Genomic DNA, 21,436 nt, shown 5'->3' on the forward strand with positions numbered 1-21,436 from the left:
AACATCTTTATGAGCTCTTTCGGCTGAGTTACCTAAGAACGTATGAGAGCTGCCTTACTGGGACAGACCAAAGGTCCATCAAACCAGGTATGCCGTTTCCAATAGTGGCCAACCCAGATCACAAGTACCTGGCAAGATCCCAAGGAAAAAATTGATTTTATGCTGCTTATATTAGGAATGAGTGGATTTTCCCAAGCCATCATAATAATGGCTTATGGCAGTGTATTGCAAACTGTGTGCCGCGGCGAGATTCCGGGTGTGCCGTGAGAGGCACTTCCTGTAAGCAGTCAGCCAGTGTCAGCGCCTCTCCTCCTCTCCACAGTGCCCCCCTCACTGGTGTAGTAATTTCAGGGTTAGCAAACTCAGGGCCCCATCTGGAGGGCCTCTGCGCATACGCAGACATCAATATAATGACATCACACATGCGCATGATATCATGTTGACATCTGCGCAGACCTGGAGGCCCTCCAGATTCAGCCCCGAATTTATGGCTCCTTTTACGAAGGAGCCCAAATATCTGCTCATTTCTCTCCCCTCTTCCATCCAGTGTTTGCCGCCTCTTTCCTCCTTTCCATTCAGTGTTTCCACAATGTATTTCCCCTTCTACCAGCATCTCCCTCCTCTTTCTCTTCCCCCTTCCATATAGTCTGCCCCCTCTATCCCCTTTCACTTCCCCCTTCCATCATCTTCTGTCTCTCCCCTCTTCCATCCAGGATTCTGTCTCCCTCTTTTTATACAGCTTATTCCCCTCACCTTCCATCCAGCATCTTCCCACTTTTATACAGAATCTGCCCTCTCTTTCTTCCCCACCCACAAACCATTTCCATCAGCTTCTGGTCCTTCTCTCTCCTCCCACCCAACTTTCACCATCAACTGCCTCCTAGCACCCCTATGGCTGCTGCTGCTTACCTGAAGCAGCAACAGACTGGCTGCAGGACCTTCCCATACATATTTGCGACTGTTGGCTCTGCCCCAGAAGAAGAAGTGACGTTGGAGAGGGCGGGCCGACAACTGCGGGTACATATGGCAAGATCTCACAGCACATCTGTTTCAGTTTGCCGCTGCTGCTTCAGGAAAGCAGCGGAAGAAAGTGGGAGAGTAGTAAAGGAGGGAGATGGTGCTGATCCTGACCCCACCAGCTGTGCAACTTGAATTGGTAAGTCCATTTTATTAAAAAAAGAATCGATTTGAATCAAAAATTGGAGAGCACTACTCTGAGGAGCCACAGTCTGATCCTGAACCACTGTTGATACCACCTGAATATCCTAACAATATACCATCTGACTTTTCTCTATTCTCTAATTCCTCCCTGGAGTGTGCCCCCTTATAAGCGAGGTAAAGCCTGCTCTAAGCTTGCAGGACATACAGATATTAGAAGTCAATATGGACCAGCACAATCATTCACTACTACAGTAACAGAGGAACTTAACCTTTAAAGAAGTATAAGTGTCTTTTGTGATTTAAATATAAAAAAATGGCAATTTACATAAGAACATAAGAACCGCCATCACCGGATCAGACCTTGGTCCATCAAGTCTGGTGATCCGCACATGCGGTGGCCCTTCCAGGTGTACACCTGGCGTAAATTAAGTCACCCATACCCCTCTATGCCTCTCATAAAGAGATGTGCATCTAGTTTGCTTTTAAATCCTAGAAAGGTGGATTCCGCAATAACCTCCTCCGGGAGAGCATTCCAGGTGTCCACCATTCGTTGCGTGAAGCAGAACTTCCTGATATTTGTCCTGGACTTGTCCCCCCTTAGCTTCAGTCCATGTCCTCTTGTCCATGCCACATTGGACATTGTAAATAATTGTTTTTCCTGCTCTATTTTGTCAATTCCTTTTATTATTTTGAAGGTTTTAGCTACTATTTCAGGAAATAAATAAAAATACTTACCTTCCTATATAAATAAAAATGATGAATTGAGATATGGCATCTGGAAGGTAAACTTATCTGTTAATTTAGTTTCTTTTTATCTTGCCAAACCTTTCCAGGCAAGTGGGTTATAACCACTGCCAGCAGATGGAAATACAGAAAAAAAACCTCAACGCTGACTTTGATGATGAGCTGATGATGCTTTCAGCTCTTCGGTTTACCGCATCAAAGCTAAGACAAGTGAAGGCAATTGCTCTGTCTTGGTTTCCAGTTCACCTCCACAACTAATATAATGCAGCCAAAAAATGTACTTCATAGTCATTAACTGAGCAATAAGATAATACCCTAAATGAATGATATGACTAAGCCAACTATCTTCAGCATTGGAAACAACATACTTGCTGTTAGCTTTATGAATTTGTTAGATTAAGACTCTTGATTGCCGTGCTTCCCTAGGTGGGTAGGTTCTGAACTGTTCTGGCAGCACTAAAGGAAAGGAAATTAACAACTAATTTTAAATTTCACCTTCCTTATCTTCCATGCCAGACCAGTAGAGACAAGTGGGACGTACCCAAGTTCCACCTAGACCAGACGAGGGGATGCCATTATAACTCAGGACACCTACATCTAACATGTAATACCTCCAGACCTGTATATTCACACTAATGTGCTATGAGTAGAGATGCACTGACGGCAAGGGTACTGCCCTGCCATTATCCTCTAAAAGACAAAGACCTGTGGAATTTGCAAACTTATGACAGAGTGGTCCGAACAGTAATCATCTCTGACTGCTCCTGAAATCATGAATATATGCAAAACTAGCTGAGGATGTAAGCTGAGTGTCCTTTCACCACCTACCTAAGAATGTAGGCTGAGTGTCCTTTCACTACCTACCCAAGGATGTAGGCTGAGTGACCATTCACTGATTCTTAGCCAGTCTGAGCTCAAATGTTCAGAACAGGTTGTAGGGTTACTGAGAACTCCGATCCTTTCTGCTGAGAGTCCATTAATCACCCTCCCCCTTCAGTTCAGGGTGAAGTCCCTCTTATCTCCCTCAAAATGTCCCCTAAGGGCTGAAGGGGTCCAAACTAAAGCCCCACTCCCTATTAGGAGTTCAGCTCAAGTCTTTAAGAATATATATTTTTTTAGAAATCAACCCTTTTCGCTGCAATTCACTTATATGCAAATTAGGATGCAAATCAGTTCATCAAATCAAATATCAATGTCATCCAGTCTTCTCTACTAGAACATAGAAACATGATGGCAGATAAAGGACAAATGGCCCATCTAGTCTGCCCATCATCAGTAACCATTATCTCTTTCTCTCTTCAAGAGATCCCACGTGCCTATCCTAGGCCCTCTTGAATTCAGACAGTCTCTGTTTCCATTACCTCTTCTGGAAGACTGTTCCACGCATCTACCTCCCTTTTCGTAAAAACGTATTTCCTCATTACTCCGGAGCCTATCGCCTCTTAACTTCATCCTATGCCCTCTCATTGCATAGTTTCCTTTCAAATGAAAGAGACTTGACTCATGCACATTTATATTATGTAGGTATTTAAACGTCTCTATCATTTCTCCCTTCTCCCGCCTTTCCTCCAAAATATAGAGATTGAGATCTTTAAGTCTGTCCCCATACGCCTTATCACGAAAACCAAACACCATTTTAGTAGCCTTCCTCTGGACCAATTCCATCCTTTTTATATCTTTTTGAGGGTGCATCCTTCTAGCTTTCGCCGTCAGCTTTTCACCTTGTTTGGTCACCTTAAGATCATCACATACAATCACACCCAAGTCCTGCTCTTCCGTCATGCACATAAGTTCTTCACCCCCTAAACTGTACCGTTCTTTCTGGTTTTTGCTGTTGGGAAAAGCAACACTCTGGGGAAATAGGGGTAGCTGGTTCCTAACATTACCCACCTAGTCTTCCACTATGACTAGAACTACCCCTTTAGGAGCTAGGTTGACCTGGCTATTCTCTGTTTCCATGGTTACCTACTCCCATTCTTTAGGAAGCCCTTGGGAGAGTTGAACTGTGAGGTACCCCTCTCTCGAGGAAGCACTCTCTCATGTGATGGGACATCCACCCCATCATAATACTGTATTAAAAAATCTTGCATTGTAACTATGGCAAATTTGTAAACTGTATATTATATATGTTAATCTGTAACCTGTTCTGAGCTCTTTGAGGAGAATGGGATAGAAAAATAAATAAATGATTACAATAGTGGTATATACATGTATATGTGTGCAAATATGCATGTAAATGCAAAGGTTTCAGTTAAGCACTATTTGAAAGATGAGTGTACACATAGAGGCTAGATGGAATGTTGGGGGAACTGAGACCATTCAGTGAGAAGACACTAAGGACTGGATTCTCAAAAAAGCTGCGGAAAGTTAGGTACCTGCTAGTAGTTAACTTAAGTATATTAATAGGTTTTAAGTGGTGCAATCATTGATTGTGTCATTAAAAAAACAATTAAAAATGGATTTAAAAAAAATTAGGTGATGCTAGGCACCCTCTAGTCCATGGCATCTAGCTGCACTTAGTGATGCCAAAGCCTGAAAGTGGGCATGTTTAGGGGTGACATCAGTCTACATCATCACTAGGCACAACTGGCCACAATTCTTCAAGGACCTTAGGTACTGGAAATGTAGGCCCGTAAAACCCTGACCTACATTTCCAGCGCCTAGGGTCCTTGCTAGCCGCAATTCTGTAAGCAGCGCCTGTCCGTGATTGACACATGGCAGGTGCCACTCTTCTAAGCATCACTTACAGAACCCTAAAAGTGTTGTTGTGAAAATGCACAGCAAGTATACAACAGCTTGCAATATGGAAGGGTTTGCCTCAGTTGAACCAACTGCCCTAGACTACTTTCCCTAGGGAGGAGCTACTTGAGATAAAATAGGTGCACCAACAAGACCTTGTTTAATGCAGCCAAAGGGGAGTGATATGAAAAAGTTCCCTTCAACTGATTTTCCTTATTATTGCATAAATGTCACACTGAAGAGCTTCTGCTCTTTAAACAAAATATAATAATAGACAAAAAGAACTTAAGGAAACACATAATAATGCTTTGTAAATTATTTCATTTATTCAAGGAATAAAGTTATCTAAGGCAGTGTTCTTCAACCTTTTTACTCCTATGGACCGGCAGAAATAAAATAATTATTTTGTGGACCGGCAAACTACTAGGACTGAAATTAAAAAATCCTGTTTCCACCCTGTCTCTGCGAGCTGGTCCCCGCAAACTATCTGATCCCATCCGCACAAGCCTCAGTTATGATTTTATATTGAATGTATTTTATTAAAGTATAAAAAGAAACAATATTCTGTACAATTGTCATTTTATAAATACAAATAATACAGAGCAAGGATCAACAAAACCCCTGTCTCCCCTCCCCTTCACATATATCCCCTCTACTATCAAGAAAACTGAACAAGCCAAATTATTACAGAATGCTACACAGAAATATCATGCTAATAGAATACCGCAGTCACACATGACAGGAATAGTGTTAGGGGAGTGCAACTAGGGCAACTTCCCCCTGGTCAGAGAGCGCCCTAAGCCAACTGGAAGCTAAAGAAGCACTGCCTGGGCTTTGCAGGCCCCAGTTATGTCTAACACCAGCTCTAGCAGGATATATATTTCAAATCTGATATATTCTAATCACAAAATGGAAATGAAATTATTTTTTTTCTACCTTTTGTTGTCTCTGGTTTCTGCTTTCATCTTCTTTTCACTCTCTTCCTTCCAGCATCTGCCCTCTCTGTCTCTTCAGCCCAGCATCTGCCCTTCCATCCACTGTCTGCCCTCTCCCCCTTACATATGGTATCTGTCTTCTTTCTAACCCCCTCTCCCCTTTCCATCCAGTCTGCGCCCCCTCTCTCCTTTTTACTTGATTCATTCTAGCTTCACTGCTCTCTTCATTTTTATCTCTCCTACACCAGATCTAGCATCTTTGTCCATCTCTGCTTATTTCTCTGCTGACCCCCTTCCCATCATCAATCTCTCTACTTTCTCATTCCTGTCTCTCCCCTTTCCCTCCTCTAATTTCCCTGCCAGCTATTTTCTTCCTTTTTTCCATCTCCCCTCCTTCTCCTGGCCAGCAGTAACTCTCTTCCCTTCCCTTTCCCTCCTCCCCTTCCAGCAGCATCTCTCCTTCTCCCTCCCTCCAGGTCCAATGGCAGCTGTCCCTTTATTTTCCCTTGTCCAGCAGCTTCCCAGACTCCTTTCCCTCCTACCCTCCCAGCAGCATCTCTCCTTTTCTTTCCCTCCAGGCCCAGTAGCAGCTGTCCCTTTTTTCCCTTATCCAGCAGCTTCCCAGCCTCAAGCAGTGGCTTTCTCCCCTCCCAGCAGCTCTCCATATTTGCTAGCACAGCGATTCACTAAGGCAGCCTTGGGTCCTTTGATGGGTCACGCAGCCTTTGAGGAAAGAGGAAGTGCCATCATCAGAGGCGGCTGTGACTCAGCAAAAGCCCCAAGGCTGCCGAAGTGAATCACTGTGCTGGCAAGTATCGAGAGCTGCTGGGAGAGGAGAAAGCCACTGTCGGAGGCTCCCCATGATTTCGCCGACCCTGTGCGTACTGGCAGGAAATTGCAGCTTATCAATCTCGCCGGCCCTGTGTGGACCGGCAGGAATTTTCTGCGGACCGGCACCAGTCCACAGACAGGCGGTTGAAGAACATGATCTAAGGGAAAGATCTGAAACTATTCAACGTGACATGATAGTAAGGGAAATCAGGAATGAGGGGGAAAACCTTTTTATATTATTATATTAACAGTGAAAATTTGCCTTAAAAGGCTACTATAAGTCGTTTCTATGGATCTCTCAGAAAAGTAAGGTTTTATAGTAGGCCTCATTCTAATATAGCTCTTCTGTATGCTATGAACACAATTTGATAGCTTCAGTGAAAAGGTCTACAAAATTATCTTTTAGTTTTAAGATCCTTTACATAGTTACAATATTGGTAATAAATTGTATATGAAATGTATCTAATTTGCAGCTTTCTGAAATTCAGAAAAGGATAGAGTCTTTAGAAATTGAAGCGAAAACCATCAAGTCACAAGCAGAAGAGGTAAGTATATTGTTTGTGGCTTCTCACTGTTTCAGAAAAATAATTCTGAGTTATGCTTACTCGTATCAGAAGTGTTTGATATGTCTGCTTCTAGCAATATGATAGAACATAAGAATTGCCGCTGTTGGGTCAGACCAGTGGTCCATCGTGCCCAGCAGTCTGTTCATGCAGCGGCCCTTAGGTCAAAGACCAGTGCCCTAACTGAGACTAGCCTTACCTGCGTACGTTCTGGTTCAGCAGGAACTTGTCTAACTTTGTCTTGAATCCCTGGAGGGTGTTTTCCCCTATAACAGCCTCCGGAAGAGCGTTCCAGTTTTCTATCACACTCTGGATGAAGAAGAACTTTCTTACGTTTGTTTGGAATGTATCCCCTTTTAACTTAAAAGAGTGCCCTCTCGTTCTCTCTACCTTGGAGAGGGTGAACAACCTGTCTTTATCTACTACTAAGTCTATTCCCTTCATTATCTTGAATGTTTCGATCATGTCCCCTCTCAGTCTCCTCTTTTCAAGGGAGAAGAGGCCCAGTTTCTCTAATCTCTCACTAGAGGTCTGCACGGGAACGGGGATCGCGGGAATCCCCCCTAACCCACGAGACTCCCATGGGGACCCCCCTCTAGCCAACGGGTTCATCCATATAATATAATGGACACGTCAGCCTTAGTAAAAGAAGGGGGTTTATAAGTTAATTACCTGAACAGAAAACAAAAAAAGGGTTCCACCAAAGAGATTCCACAAGGAAAACAGCAGCGTAAACACAAAAGAAACTGTGGAATTGATGATCCTGTCAGAAGTAATTGCTGCTTTTTATGTGGACGGGCGGCGATGGAGGTAATTCCTTGCGGGGATGGATGGGGATGGAGAGGATCCTTACGGAGATGGGTGGGGACGGAGAGGATCCCGACGGGGATGGGTGGGGACGGAGAGGATCCTGGCGGGGACGGGTGGGATTTCTGTCCCCGTACAACTCTCTATCTCTCACTGTACAGCAACTCCTCCAGCCCCTTAACCATTTTAGTCACTCTTCTCTGGACCCTTTCGAGTAGCACTGTGTCCTCCTTCATGTTGGGCGACCAGTGCTGGACGCAGTATTCCAGGTGAGGGCATACCATGGCCCAGTACAGCGGGATGATAACCTTCTCTGATCTGTTTGTGATCCCCTTCTTAATCATTCCTAGCATTCTGTTCTTCCTTTTCGCTGCCGCCACACTTGTCGACCAGTACTCCCAAGTCTCTTTCCTGAGGGGTCTCTCCACGAACCGCACCGGACATCCTGTATTCGTGTATAAGATTTTTGTTACCAACATGCATCACCTTACACTTATCCATGTTAAACCTCATTTGCCATGTTGTGGCCCATTTCTTGAGCGTGTTTGTCACGTTGCAGGTCTTCGCAATCCTTCTGCGTCTTCACTACTCTGAATAACTTCGTATCATCTGCAAATTTAATCACCTCACTCGTTGTACCAATTTCCAGGTCATTTATAAATAAGTTGAAGAGCATGGGTTGAAGCACCGAACCCTTCGGCACTCCACTTGTGATGCTTTTCCAGTCTGAGTATTATCCATTTACCCCCACTCTGTTTCCCATCCGCCAGCCAGTTTTTAATCCATGTGAGTATTTCACCCTCAATTCCATGGCTTGCAATTTTTCAAAGTAGTCGTTCATGTGGAACCTTGAACGACTACTGAAAATCCAGATATACAATGTCGACTGGATCACCCTTGTCTATCTGCCCGTTTACCCCCTTGAAGAAGTGCAGCAAGTTCGTCAAGCAAGATCTTCCTTTGCTGAAGCTGTGCTGGCTGGTCCTCATCAGATCGTGTCCATCAAGGTAATCAATGATGCTGTCCTTTATCAGCGCCTCTACCATCTTTCCCGGTACTGAGGTCAGACTCATTGGTCTGTAGTTTCCCGGATCACCCCCCGAACCTTTCTTGAAGATCAGCATAACATTTGCCACCTTCCAGTCTTCCGGAATCCTTCCCAATTTGATTGACAGATTGGCTATTAGTTGAAGCAGTTCAGCTATAGCCCCTTTCAGTTCCTTGATTACCCTCATATGGATGCCATCCGGTCCCGGGGATTTATCGTTTTTAAGTCTATCAATCAGCCTGCATACCTCTTCTAGGCTGACTGTCAACCCTGTCAGTTTCCATTCTTCATTTCCTGCGTATAGCCTGTTGGCTTCTGGTATGTTGTGTATCTCCTCTTTGGTAAATACAGATGCAAAAAATGTGTTCAGTTTGTCAGCAATGGCTTTGTCCTCCTTTAGCACGCCCTTTATTTCATAGTCATCCAACAGCCCCACTGTTTCCTTCATGGGTCGTTTCCCCTTAATATATCGGAAGAATGACTTGAAGTTTTTTGCTTCCTTGGCTACTTTTTCCTCGTAGTCTCTTTTGGCCCCTCTTACTGCCTTATGGCACCTGCTTTGATGTTGTTTGTGCTTTTCCAGTTTTTGTCCATTTTTGACCTTTTCCATTCCTTAAATGAAGTCTTCTTGTCTCTGATCGCTTCCTTCACCGCTACAGTGAGCAACGCCGGTTCCTTGTTCTTTTTCCTCTTGGATCTTTTGTTGATACGTGGTATATATAGAGAGAGATTTTGCGCCTAGGTGGCTGTGTCCTTAAAAAGGGACCATGCTTGCTCTAGCGTTTTTACAGTGCTTATCCTCTTAATCTTCTTCCCTACCATGAGTCTCATCCCTTCGTAATTCCCTTTTCGGAAGTTCAGTGTTGTTGTTCTGGATTGATGTTTCACCCCCGTGTCCAGGTTGAAGCGGATCATATTGTGATCACTGCTTCCCAGCATCCCTTCTACTTCTACACCCTGCGTCGATCCTCGTAGTCCATTTAGAATTAAATCCAGAATTGCATTTCCTTTGAGTTTGTCATGACAGAGTCAGTCAGGCCCTATTTGTCCTTACAGTAATGGCAGTAATGCCAATAAAAGGTTTTCAAAGCAATTCTATAAACTGGCACCTAGATTTATGTGCCCCTTGCATGTTTCATTGGCATCAATAATTGGCAGTGATTTGTGTTTATGCACTAGGTGCCATTCTATAAGGTAGCATTTAAATGCAAGAGGGGCATACACATAGGTAGAGCATAGGTAGGCTATCAATATGTCACCAAACAACACACAGAACTTATAGAAAACTACCAATTGGTACATCAGGCTCTGATTCTGGAGGTACTCAAATCCAGGCCGAAAGCCCAGTTTTTCAAAGCTGCATTTAAGTCCTATTCCTACCAACTTGTAAACCATAAGAACATAAATATGGTCTTAATAAATCACAAAGTTTTAGATGGTTGCAGCTGAAGCAGGCTATTCAGGAGGGGTTCCTTGAATGGAAAAATCTTAATAATCAGTATAGTTTGGAATTCTTGTGCTTTCAGGTGGATTTCCTGGGACATTAGGCCGCACAGAGGTATAAATTGATATCTGGATATATGAATAAAAAAAACAAAGACAGGTCTTAGAGACATTTGGAGCATTGAGATTAAGCATCAAATTAATGCGTCTCAATGGCCACAAATTTGGTCCTGGAGGATGAGATGTACAGTGTCTGCATCTATGAGACAAACTTGGTTCTTTTTGTTGCATAGAACATTTTGGACCCTAGTTTGATTACAAAAATTAGATTCCTCTAAGTCTAATAGATGCTGGCACTGTAATCTTGAAGCAGGGACTCTAGATCATTTATTATTCTATTGTCCTTTTATTATGGCTTTTTGGAAATCAATTTGGCCCCAAATTAATTGTTTATTGAAGAATCATGTGGCATTATCCTATGATACAATTTTATTCGGTATGTTAATGAGAACAAAGAGCCAAATTCCATCAAAAAATAATAAACTTTTAATGATTATGACAGGAGTTGCCATACAACAGATCACAAGTAATTGGAAAAATTGGAATAGACTTAATTATAACTTCTGGTGGAATTCGATATGTCATATTTACAAAATGGAGAGAACAATAGCTGTACAAAAAGGGAATTTTAATAAATTTAATGAGTTATGGTGGCCATTAACAAAATATTGCAATGAGTAGATACCATTTTACATTATAAATACAATTTAAGGTAGAAGGGATGGGAGGCAGGAAGTTGAATTTATTAAATGATTAGTTCACAAGAAAGGATTATTGATTTGATATATTTGAGTGAATGCAAGACTGAAAGGGAGGGAGGGATGGGATAAAAAATTTTATCTATTAGTATCATAAATGATAGAATTTCAATGATGTATTTATTGACAAATGTTTAATATATATGTATTTGCTGTAAGATGAAAAATGAATAAAGAATTTTTTTAAAAAAAACCCCAAAAAACATATTTGTTATTCCCTCTGTAGTCCTCTACCTCTTCATCCCTTTGTATTTCCCTACATGAGCAACATAATATTGATTCACAATTTTTGTCCAGTGTGTCTGTCATAATTAGATTGTAAGCTCTTTCGAGCAGGGTCCGTCTCTTGTGTGTTTAATGTACAGCGCTGCATGCATGTGGTAGTGCTATAGAAATAATAAATGATATTAGCAGTAGTAATTGAGCATTTTGATTGGCACACCTAGGTGGGCCCACTTACAGTAACCATTGATATGGTGTAAGTGATTGTGCCTAAAATGTGGCTTAAATGCCATTATAAAATTGGTGCTAAGCATACCCCCTTTTAGCACCCAAGTCTTGATTATAGAAATTTATCCTTTGTGCATATTTTTTTTAAAATTTTTTAGTTCACATAGTTTATTAAGTTTTATATTAATAAAAACAGTGCCAACATTGGTATTGCTCCCAAAGAGGGGCACAAAATGTATAACAAGTAGCTATATGCAAAAATATGCTAACAAGCACCTGTACGGTACTTATAGTAGTTTCATTAATATGTAGTGTTTTGATATGATTCTTTTTTATTTTAATTTTCTTAGGCCAGGATAACATTAAAAGTATTTCAGATTAGCAGAGACAGGCTTGAAATCTCTCTGCAGGATGCATTGGAGGAACGTTCTCGTATACAAGAAAGTAACCAGCAGGTAATGTAATGCGTGCTTTTAAGCCTTCTAAAGTAGTGAGGATCAGTAGCATAGAGATTTGTGGAAGGGAAGTTGTATTAAGGGACTCTGTACAAACAATAAACCAAACCTCTAGTATAAACGCTGGAAAAAATGCTCAAAACTTAACCACTGTGTCTTGTACATTCAATTCAGTTCAGGGAATATACACTTACTGGAGAAAAATGCCTCAGAAGCTGCAGGGCAATCAATGCTCCGGAGCTATGAAGGGGAGCTTAAATAGCTCATTAGCTCCCCTCCAACATTCTATCATAGGCAAAAAAAAACATTAGAGTAGCTTAAACGTTGATATAATTAAATATAATTCAAAAAGGTGCAAGCAACACTTATCTTTGCTTTGAGATCAGCATTTGAACTTCATAACATGATGCAGGCATTACTAAGACTTCCTCACAAAAAAAGCCGATAAAGGCCAACATTTCATGATTAAAAAAATCATTTCATCAGGGCTCTTCAATGTACTAATGCTGAGAGTCTTTGTTTGTATATTTTTCTCCAGTTCCTCTTTACTTTTTGTTTTGTCATTAAGCGACTCTGTATACTTATTCAGCAACTTTTTGGATAAAGCTTTATGTTACTTTGATTTGTTGGGAAGTAAATGGAAGCTAACATCTTTGAAACATATAGAAATCTTTGTCCATTGGTACCTGTTGATAAAAATATATTCCAGTGCAGTAGGTGAGACATTCTAGACAGCTGGGCTATTTCCCCATACCCACATGCTGCAGAAGGAATCCACTCTGCCTCTGGTATATTTCACTGTACAGTTTAGCGCCCTCTATAGCTTCTGCATGCATGACTGCAGTTTTGTGTATTCTGCTCTCCCCATTTTATTATTTTAATTCAATGTACGGTAATTTTTCCCCATTTTCAGGTAATTGTGTGCTTGAAGCAAATTTGAAGCTCAGCCTGCTTGAGAATTCAGACTTTGGTCTGTAGCTGACAGACTGATCCCTTTTTGGGTACCTATTGGCCAGCCTGTATAGTTTTCTCTGGATCTCAGGGCCGTCCCTATAGTGGGCTCACCTACTGTAAAGCAGAGGTCGAGCGCAGGCTGTTAGGCATCCTTAGGAGGCTTGGCAGTGTCTTGCAGAGTACCAGCTGCGTCTTCACGCCTCCACCTGTCCTGGTGCACATCTGGTGGTTTGCAGGGGTGGAGGAATCTGACTGGCAGCCTGAAGATTAGCTTTGAGGAAGCATTCCCAGCATTGCAGCAGTGAAATTCTCATACAGCTACTGTGAGAAAGCTGAAAGCAGGTTTGCAGCATTGATCCTGTCAGGTCACAGTGAGTACATAGGCTGCTGACACTCTGTGAGAAACATCGGGGGAGATTGGAAAAGTGGAGTTTTGAGTGTTTCTGGATGTTTCCCCTCCTGAAAAATCCTAAAATTGCCATTTTTAGAGTTTGGGAAGTGTGAGAAATATTGCAATTTTGGTGTGAATTTTGTGCCAGCAGCCATCTTGGATTTGTAGCGATCTTTTTTTTCTTTAGCTCCCTGCTTCCTTAAATTATGCCTAAAAAATTGCTGGGATGAAATTCTTGGGCTCTCCTCATGTGGATTCTTGCCAGGATTGTGTAAATTTAGTGCTTTTAGAGTGTCCTTGTGCCACATGCCGCGTGACAGCTGTTGGGGGGGTGGGCTGTAGTGCCCTACTTAGTTCCCCCCCTGCAGAAGCAGATGATCAAACAAACAGCTTGCCCTGTGGGGCGGCTGGCATTGCTTTCGGGGCTCGGCATGGCTAGTTCTTCAGTCAGCCAGGCTGCGGACCTATGAAACACAAATTTAAGTCATCTAAAGGTGACTCTATGCCCTATGAGCCAGACACCTTTTCTAAATCCATGAGATTTTTGTGGTCAGAGTTTCAAAACAAGTCTTCTTTCTCTGCCTCTGTGGCATCTCTTAGTGGTGTAGTGCCTTTGGGTACGCCCTCGCCTGCTGTGGGTGTTGTGTTGCCTGATCCTGATCTGGGGAGCCAGATGCTGATCTTTACCTTACTGATTACTTGTTTGATGGTACAGCGTTTCCTGGACCTGGGGATCCAGGCTTCTATGCTGGATCTGCAGATCTTTCGGGGGCCTTGGATCCTGTGCTTATTTAAGTTTTCAGCTCTGACTGACCTTATTGCCGAGTCTTTGCAGGAATTAAACTTAGTCACTCAGCTGGCTTCGTCCACTTCAACCTCCTGGCTTTGTAGTGTGTGCTTGCACTCTTCGACTTTTCCCTGGCATCCGGATATGAGCTTTCTGATCTCGGAGCAGTTTGACTCTGGAGGGTGCTCTGAAAAGTGCTAGAGCTATGTTAAGCTTGTATCCTCCAGCGCAGGAGTGTCAGCAGCTTCTGAGTCAGCCCAGGGTGGATTCTTTGGCGGTGCAGGTGACCAAGCGCAACTCAAGATTCCGCGCTTCCAAATGGAGACCGTGCGTTCAGTCATTATGGCTATGGCTCCATGAGAGTTCTTGCCTCGCTTTCTCTGGGCACCACACTGGGATGCCTTGGAGACTTGTCTGCCTTGGACTCTGGAGGCTCAAGCAAGCATGGACTAGTGGCTTTGCCCGCAATCACTCTGGAGAGGCATACTGCTCTACATTGCCTCTTGGATCATAGTTTATGATAGATGCCAGCCTTCGGGGCTGGGGAGCCCATTGCATCGTTGTCCTGTTCAGCGGTGTTGGACACCCTCTCAGAGAAAGTGGTCCATCAACCGGTTGGAGCTTAGGGCCATTCCTATGACTCTGATGAGATTGCAGAAGACTCTGGAAGGCCAAGCAGTCAGGATCTTCTATGACAATGCAACAGCAGTAGCCTATATCAAATGCCAGGGAGGGACCAGGAGCACTCCTCTGGCTTAGGAGGCTGTCCTTTTTCTTTGGGCAGAATGTCATCTCCTGGCACTGACAGCAGCGCATGTGGAGGAGTGGACAACATTCAAGCAGACTTCTTCAGCAGACAGACTCTGGATCCGGGCGAGTGTGTCCTGTCCCTGGAGGCATTCCAAGCAATTGTGGAACACTAGGGGTGGCTTCGCTTTGACCTCATGGCAACAGCAAGGAACAAGAAAGCAGTTCGCTTCTTCAGTTGCAGAACTGAGCCCAGAAGCAAGGGGCTTGACGCTGTGGTGCAATCGAAGCCTCAGGAGATTCTCCTGTATGTCTTTCCACCTTGGCTGCAGGCCAGCCGAATTATTTAGAGGATTGCTACTCAACCAGGTTGTGTCATTCTGGTGGCTCCAGGTTGGCTTTGCAGACCATGTTACATTGATCTGATGTATCTGCGAGTGGGTTGCAGCCTTCGGCTGAGTGCCTGTCCGGACCTTCTCATGCAGGGACCAGTGGCCATGGAGGATCCGGGTCACTTTGCTCTTACGACATGGCTCTTGATACTCTTCTCAAGTCTAAGAAGTTGTCCTTGGTGTTGTCTTAAGCTAAGGCGTGGAAGGCCTTCCAATATTGGTGTGCCCAAGACCAGGTGGATCCGTATTCAGCTCCAATCTCACTGATTCTCACCTTCTTCATGCTGGTTTGGATAAAGGCCTCACTGTGGCTTTTCTGTGGGTCCAAGTGACTGGGCTTTCTTGTTTTAGAGCCTGGAACCATCAGTCCTCATTGGCGTCTCATCCTGATGTTGCTCGATTCTTGAACGAGGCTTTTCGTGTCTGACTGCTGGTTAAGCATCCTTTCCCTGCCTGGGATCTTAACCTGGTGTTGTCTAGCCTAGTTAATGTTCTTTTTGAGCCCTTTCGAGATGCTTCCCTCTTGGACTTGATGCTCAAGACTGTTTTTCTGGTTGCCATTACTTTGGCGCATTGTGTGTCGGAACTGTAGGATTTGTCTTTCCGAGACACTTTTCTCCAGATTTCGGAGGCAGGGGTTTCCCTTCAGACGGTTCCTTCCTTTTTGCTGAAGGTTTGGATTTCCATGTTAATCAGGAAGTGTGTTTGCCTATTTAGTGGACAAATGTAAAGTGATGCACATTCTGAAGAATAACCCAAAACACAGTTACCGGTTGCTAGGGTCCACCTTGGGGGTTAGCGCCCAAGAAAATGATCTGAGTGTCATTGTAGATAATACGATGAAACTTTCTGCCGAATGTGTGGCGGTGGCTAAAAAAGCAAACAAGATGCTAGGAATTATAAAAAAAAAAAAAGGGATGGTTAACAAGACTAAGAATGTTATAATGCCTCTTTGTATAGCTCCATGGAGTGACCTCACCTGGAGTATTGCATTCAGTTCTGGTCTCCTTATCTCAAAAAAGATATAGCGGCACTAGATGATATAGGGGATGGAACTCCTCTCATATGAGGAAAGACGAAAAAGGTTAGAGCTTTTCAGCTTGGAAAAGAGCAGGCTGAGGGGAGATATGATTGAAGTCTACAAAATCCTGAGTGGAGTAGAACGGATACAATTGGATTGATTTTCACTCCATTAAAAATTACAAAGACTAAGGGACACTTGATGAAGTTACAGGGAAATACTTTTAAAACCAATAGGAGGAAGTATTTTTTCACTCGAGAATAGTTAAGCTCTGAAACGCATTGCCAGAAGTTGTGGTAAGAGCGGATAGCGTAGCTGGTTTTAAGAAGGATTTGGACAATTTCCTGGAGGAAAAGTCCATAGTCTGTTATTCAGAAAGACATGGAGCAAACCACTTCTTGCCCTGGATCGGTAGCATGGAATGTTGATACTCTTTGGGTTTTTGCCAGGTACAAGTGACCTGGATTGGCCACCGTGAGAACAGGCAACTGGGCTTGATGGACCGTTGGTCTGACCCAGTAAAGCTATTCTTATGTTCTTATGACATTGGAGCTCTGAAAGAATCTATGTATTTTTGAGCAGAACAATTTGTTTTGCCTATTGTTATAGGTGCCTCTACTTCATATATATTAGTTGCTTCTCGGTGCTTGGGTACTAACTGTAGAGGGAGCTAAACTGCACAGTGACATACACCAGAGGCAGAATGAAAAATCCGGTGTGGATTTCTTCTGCAGCAGCGAGTATGATCAAATAACCTAGCTGTCTAGAATGTCTCGCATGTCTACTGGAAAAGAGCTTACCAGGGTAAGTACATAATCTCTCTCTCTTGCTTACCATTGTGCTCTTTTCTGTATAGCCACAATTCTTAAAATGGGTTTTTATATCTTTCTTTACTTTCCTTCTGGAAATGGGATAGGTGCACCATAAATAATTTCAATGAATACAAAGCATTGAAAGTCTGTTATTCCTTATAATCTCTCCAGACCAATCCAGATGCTTGGGTTTATGCTGTCCTGTCAACAGGTAGAGAGTGGTAGCTTAATGACATTTGACATCGCTTCCAGTCAGCATTTTTAAGTCTCCAGCAGGTGGTAGGACAAGTTATCCTGTACTTGGAGTATTGGGATTTGATTATGTTGTATTGCTGCTGCTCTAGAATTAGTAGTATTGGCTGAGGATGGTTTTCCATCCATGTGGAGCCAGGGGTTATTATACCTTAGGAATCCCAGATCCCTAACCCCCTTACCCTTTCTCACCCTAATACAATATTATTCCTTATCCCCTCTTTTACAAAACTGCGATAGCAGTTTCTAGTGCAGAGAGCTGCGCTGAATGGCCCGCGCTGCTCCCAACGCTCATAGGAGCTCTATGAGCATCAGGAGCAGCGCGGGCCATTCAGCGCGGCTCCCTGCGCTAGAAACTGCTATCGCAGTTTCGTAAAAGGAGGCCTTAGGTCCATACCAGACTAATCCAGATCCAGTAGGCTGTGCCTGACTAGCAAATGGATATAGAGAAGCAAAGTAGTTCTGCTTGATTCACCCTTTTAGGGCACCATGCAGCCTTAGAATAGTTGGTGTTCTTGTGTCTTGAGTGGATGGTAGCAGACAGGCCGTGCAGCTTCTATATGGTGTACTAAGGCAGCTCCTGGACCAGTTGGAGAAGTGGTTCCCAGTAGAGTAGAAGTCCCCCTCTTTGAGGACTGGAAAATATTTTTATCTTCAAGAACTTTTTTTTTTTAATTGACAAGTTTTATTGAAATCATACAGCAAATTAGTACATAGCAAGCAACAATATAGGAGTGCAGTGTTCCTTCAGCACTCCCCAGTTCATAGAAAACAAAATCATACAAACCAGAAATCTGAAGCACAAATCACATATTCCCCCTCAACCCATCAAAAATTTGAATTGAGTTTCCAAGTTTCAAAATAGTGCCAGACCTGGGTAAACTGTCCCATACGATGATATTTACGAGCAGTAAGCTGATACAGGACAAACCAGTTATCCATCTTTGCTAGCACTTTAGTATAGTCAGGGGAGTAAGGCAACTTTCAGGAAGAGGCCTGCAATAATCTAGCTGTTTTCAGCCATAACTTGTGGTCTCCCTCCACCAAATTAGGAGGAAAGTGATGGAGGCAGGCTGAAATGACACCTGCTTCCCCAGGATTAAAGAGAGAAGATCAAAAACCTTACACCAATATCCCCTTATAACAGAACAATTCCACCACATATGGAAATAAGTCCCTGTCTTCCCAAAGCCTTGCCAGCACAGACCATCTCCTCTTCCCCACTTCGCAAAGCGAACATGGGTATAATACCACCTCATCAGTACTTTAAAGCCATTCTCTACAATGGTCATGGCCATTCCTAGAGACTTTGTATGACTCCAAGTGACAGTCCAGTCAGCCGAAGAGATGGCTCTCCCCAGATTCCCCTCCCAGGCAACCATATATGGCAAGGAAAGACTCTGCCTAGTCAATACCAACATTTATACAAGGGCGTACTGAAAATTTTTCAGCCCAACCAAGAAGGGAATGATGTAGAGCAGGGGTCCCCAAAGTCCCTCCTTAAGGGCCGAATCCAGTCGGGTTTTCAGGATTTCCCCAATGAATATGCATGAGAGCTATGTGCATGCACTGCTTTCAATGCATATTCATTGGGGAAATCCTGAAACTCGACTGGATTCGGCCCTCAAGGAGGGACTTTGGGGACTCCTGATGTAGAGCCATGAAACTTACAAATTATTCTACATATTCACCTCTAAGTTCAACACACTTGACACATCTGTAACCCTTCCAAAAAATACTCTGATGTTTGGTCACTAATATACTGCTCCGCTGCTGCAGTCACCACCGAATCATTTGAAAATTGTCACCCTTTCAAACTCTTTTTAAGGTTTGGAAACAGAAAATAGTCAGATGGAGCAAGATCTGGTGAGTAGGGTGGATGGTCTATGCACTGAAACCGCAACTGTGTTAAAACATCCTCATTGTGCCAGCCTTGTGAGCATGTGAATTTTCTTGCGAAAAGGGAACTCCTCCTTTTTTCTTTCAATGCCTCCTTTAATTGGCACAGCAAGTTATAGTAGTAGTCTGCATTAACTGTTTGGCCCCTTGAAAGATAGTCATTACAACATCTTCCTGATCTCAAAACACTGTGGCCATGACCTTTCCTGCTGACTTTTGGGTCTTGAATTTCTTTGGCCTTAGAGAAGAGGTGTCTGATTCCTGATTTGAATCGATTCACCGATTCACGTGAGGTGAATTGATTCAAATTGATTCGTTTTCAGGAAAAAAACGAACTCGCCAATTTATTATCAGTGGCACCAGCCCCCTCACCGCTGATCTATTCTGCCGATGCCCACTCAGGCTTTCCCTCTGCTGAAGTCCTTCAATCTAATGTAACTTCCTGTTTCAGAGACTTTCTGGTTGAGGCAGTGATTTATTTTCTTTTTCCAGCTACTGTACAGAACTGAGGCAGGCTGCAGCACAGGTCACAGGGAGTAAGACTCTTACTGCCTGTGAGGTGAATTGGGTGGGTGGGGGTCAGAAAATCCCATTTTCACTGTTTTGTGTTTTTTCCCTTATGTTCACCCTCTTTAAAAAAAAAAAATCCTAAATTTGCCAGTTTTTCACTTTTATTTAATGTTTTTTTAGCGATTTTTGGTGCCAAAATCCTGATGGCAGCTATCTTGGATTTTAGCAATCTTTTTTTCAAAACTTTCCTGCAGCTCCAATTTTTTTTGCCTCAAAACTGGTTGGGATGGAGTCCTTGGGCTCTTTTACCACTAATCCATGTTTAGAATTTGCAAATTGCTTCAGGAGTGCTCGTGCACCACGTGCTGTGCTGCACATGAAGGAGAGGAGGGAGCATCCAGCTTAGCTTCTCCCTTACACTCTTGGTCTGAAGAAAGGGCCTGATGGTTTGGGCATTTTTCTATTCTGGACCTCGGAATGGTGACCGTCCTGCGCGAAAGAGCGTGTTAGCCGCAGAGCCCAAGAGATGCAAATTGGAGTTATCCTGGTAGAGCTTTTTCTTCTGTCTCCCACCCCCACACTTCCAGCAACTTTTCTTCTGCCTTTTCCATCTCCCCTCTGTGGGTCCATCACCTCTCCCTTTCCCCAACCTTAACCCCCCATAGTCTGGCGTGTCCCTCCTCTCTTTCTTCAGCCAAGGACTGACACTTCTCCTGTCCCCTTCCCCAACATATATCCAACACCACCCTCTTTGCCTTCCTTTAGCTTATCCTTGTGGATTCAGCATGTCTCCCTCCCCTCCCCTGCAAGTCTAGCACCATTTCCTTGTCCTTCCTGAGCGCCCAGTTCACAAAAACATGTTTTTCCACCAGGTGCTGGCAATGGTAACAGACTGCTGTAGTTAACTGGATCCTTCACCCTGCAACATCTGCCTCTGGGATGTGGCACTGCAATTTATGGGTCAGCCCCGGCAGTTTGTTACATTCACCGCTGCTGGCACTTGGTGGAAAAAATGGTTTTTGTGGACTGAGCACTCAGGAATGACAAGGAAGTAATGCTAGACTCATGGGGGAGAGAGTGATGGAGATGCTGGACTTGCATGGGAGGTAGGGGGGACACACCATCTGAGAATCACTGGCCTAGCTTAATTTAAGACCAGTGATGTCATGGCATTTGGTGCCCTTTAGGGCCGGTGCCCTAGGCCAGAACCTCACCTGGTCCATAGGTTAAGCCGGCCCTATCTTCTGGAATGAAATGTAGATCCTGAATTTGGCTTTCCTTCCTGGAGAGTCTGAATGCTGTTTTCTTGACTTCCTCAGCCATTGGGCAGCCCATGGAGCAGAGTTCAAGTCTAGGGACTTGAACCTAGGTGCTCTGCATGACAGACAGGAAACACTTATGTAGGAATGATGGCAATTTTAACAGCTGTTCTACAAGAATTGCAGCTATAGAAAACTTAATTCATCATGATATTTTTTTTTGTTTAGCTTTCTCATGAAGCAGAAGGATGGGATGAACGATTGAGTGAGCTCAGTGAACAAACCAAAATGCTTGAATCGTCAAAAAGAGACACGGATGATGCACTTAATAACAAAGAAAGCCAAATCAAAGTAAGTCCAGATGTGCTCAGAGTTAGTGCTCTTGATTAATCGCCATTAATGTTTATGATTTAATATA

At 43.4% G+C, this 21,436-nt stretch overlaps 1 protein-coding gene across 3 annotated transcripts in view; it reads left to right on the forward strand.

Moving 5' to 3' along the window:
• MIA2 (MIA SH3 domain ER export factor 2) overlaps positions 1–21,436 on the forward strand; it is a 194,700-nt gene that overhangs the window by 87,531 nt on the left and 85,733 nt on the right. For all 3 annotated transcript variants that reach the window (XR_004540132.1, XM_033952217.1, XM_033952218.1), the window contains exons 12-14: positions 6,884–6,955; positions 11,890–11,994; positions 21,247–21,369. Coding sequence is in view for 2 of the 3 variants with exons in the window: in XM_033952217.1 (XP_033808108.1) it covers positions 6,884–6,955; positions 11,890–11,994; positions 21,247–21,369 (300 nt within the window). In the remaining variant the exon portion in view is untranslated. The remainder of the gene's footprint in view (positions 1–6,883; positions 6,956–11,889; positions 11,995–21,246; positions 21,370–21,436) is intronic.

Source organism: Geotrypetes seraphini, chromosome 7, assembly GCF_902459505.1.
Source record: "Geotrypetes seraphini chromosome 7, aGeoSer1.1, whole genome shotgun sequence".
NCBI classification, from domain to species: domain Eukaryota; kingdom Metazoa; phylum Chordata; class Amphibia; order Gymnophiona; family Dermophiidae; genus Geotrypetes; species Geotrypetes seraphini.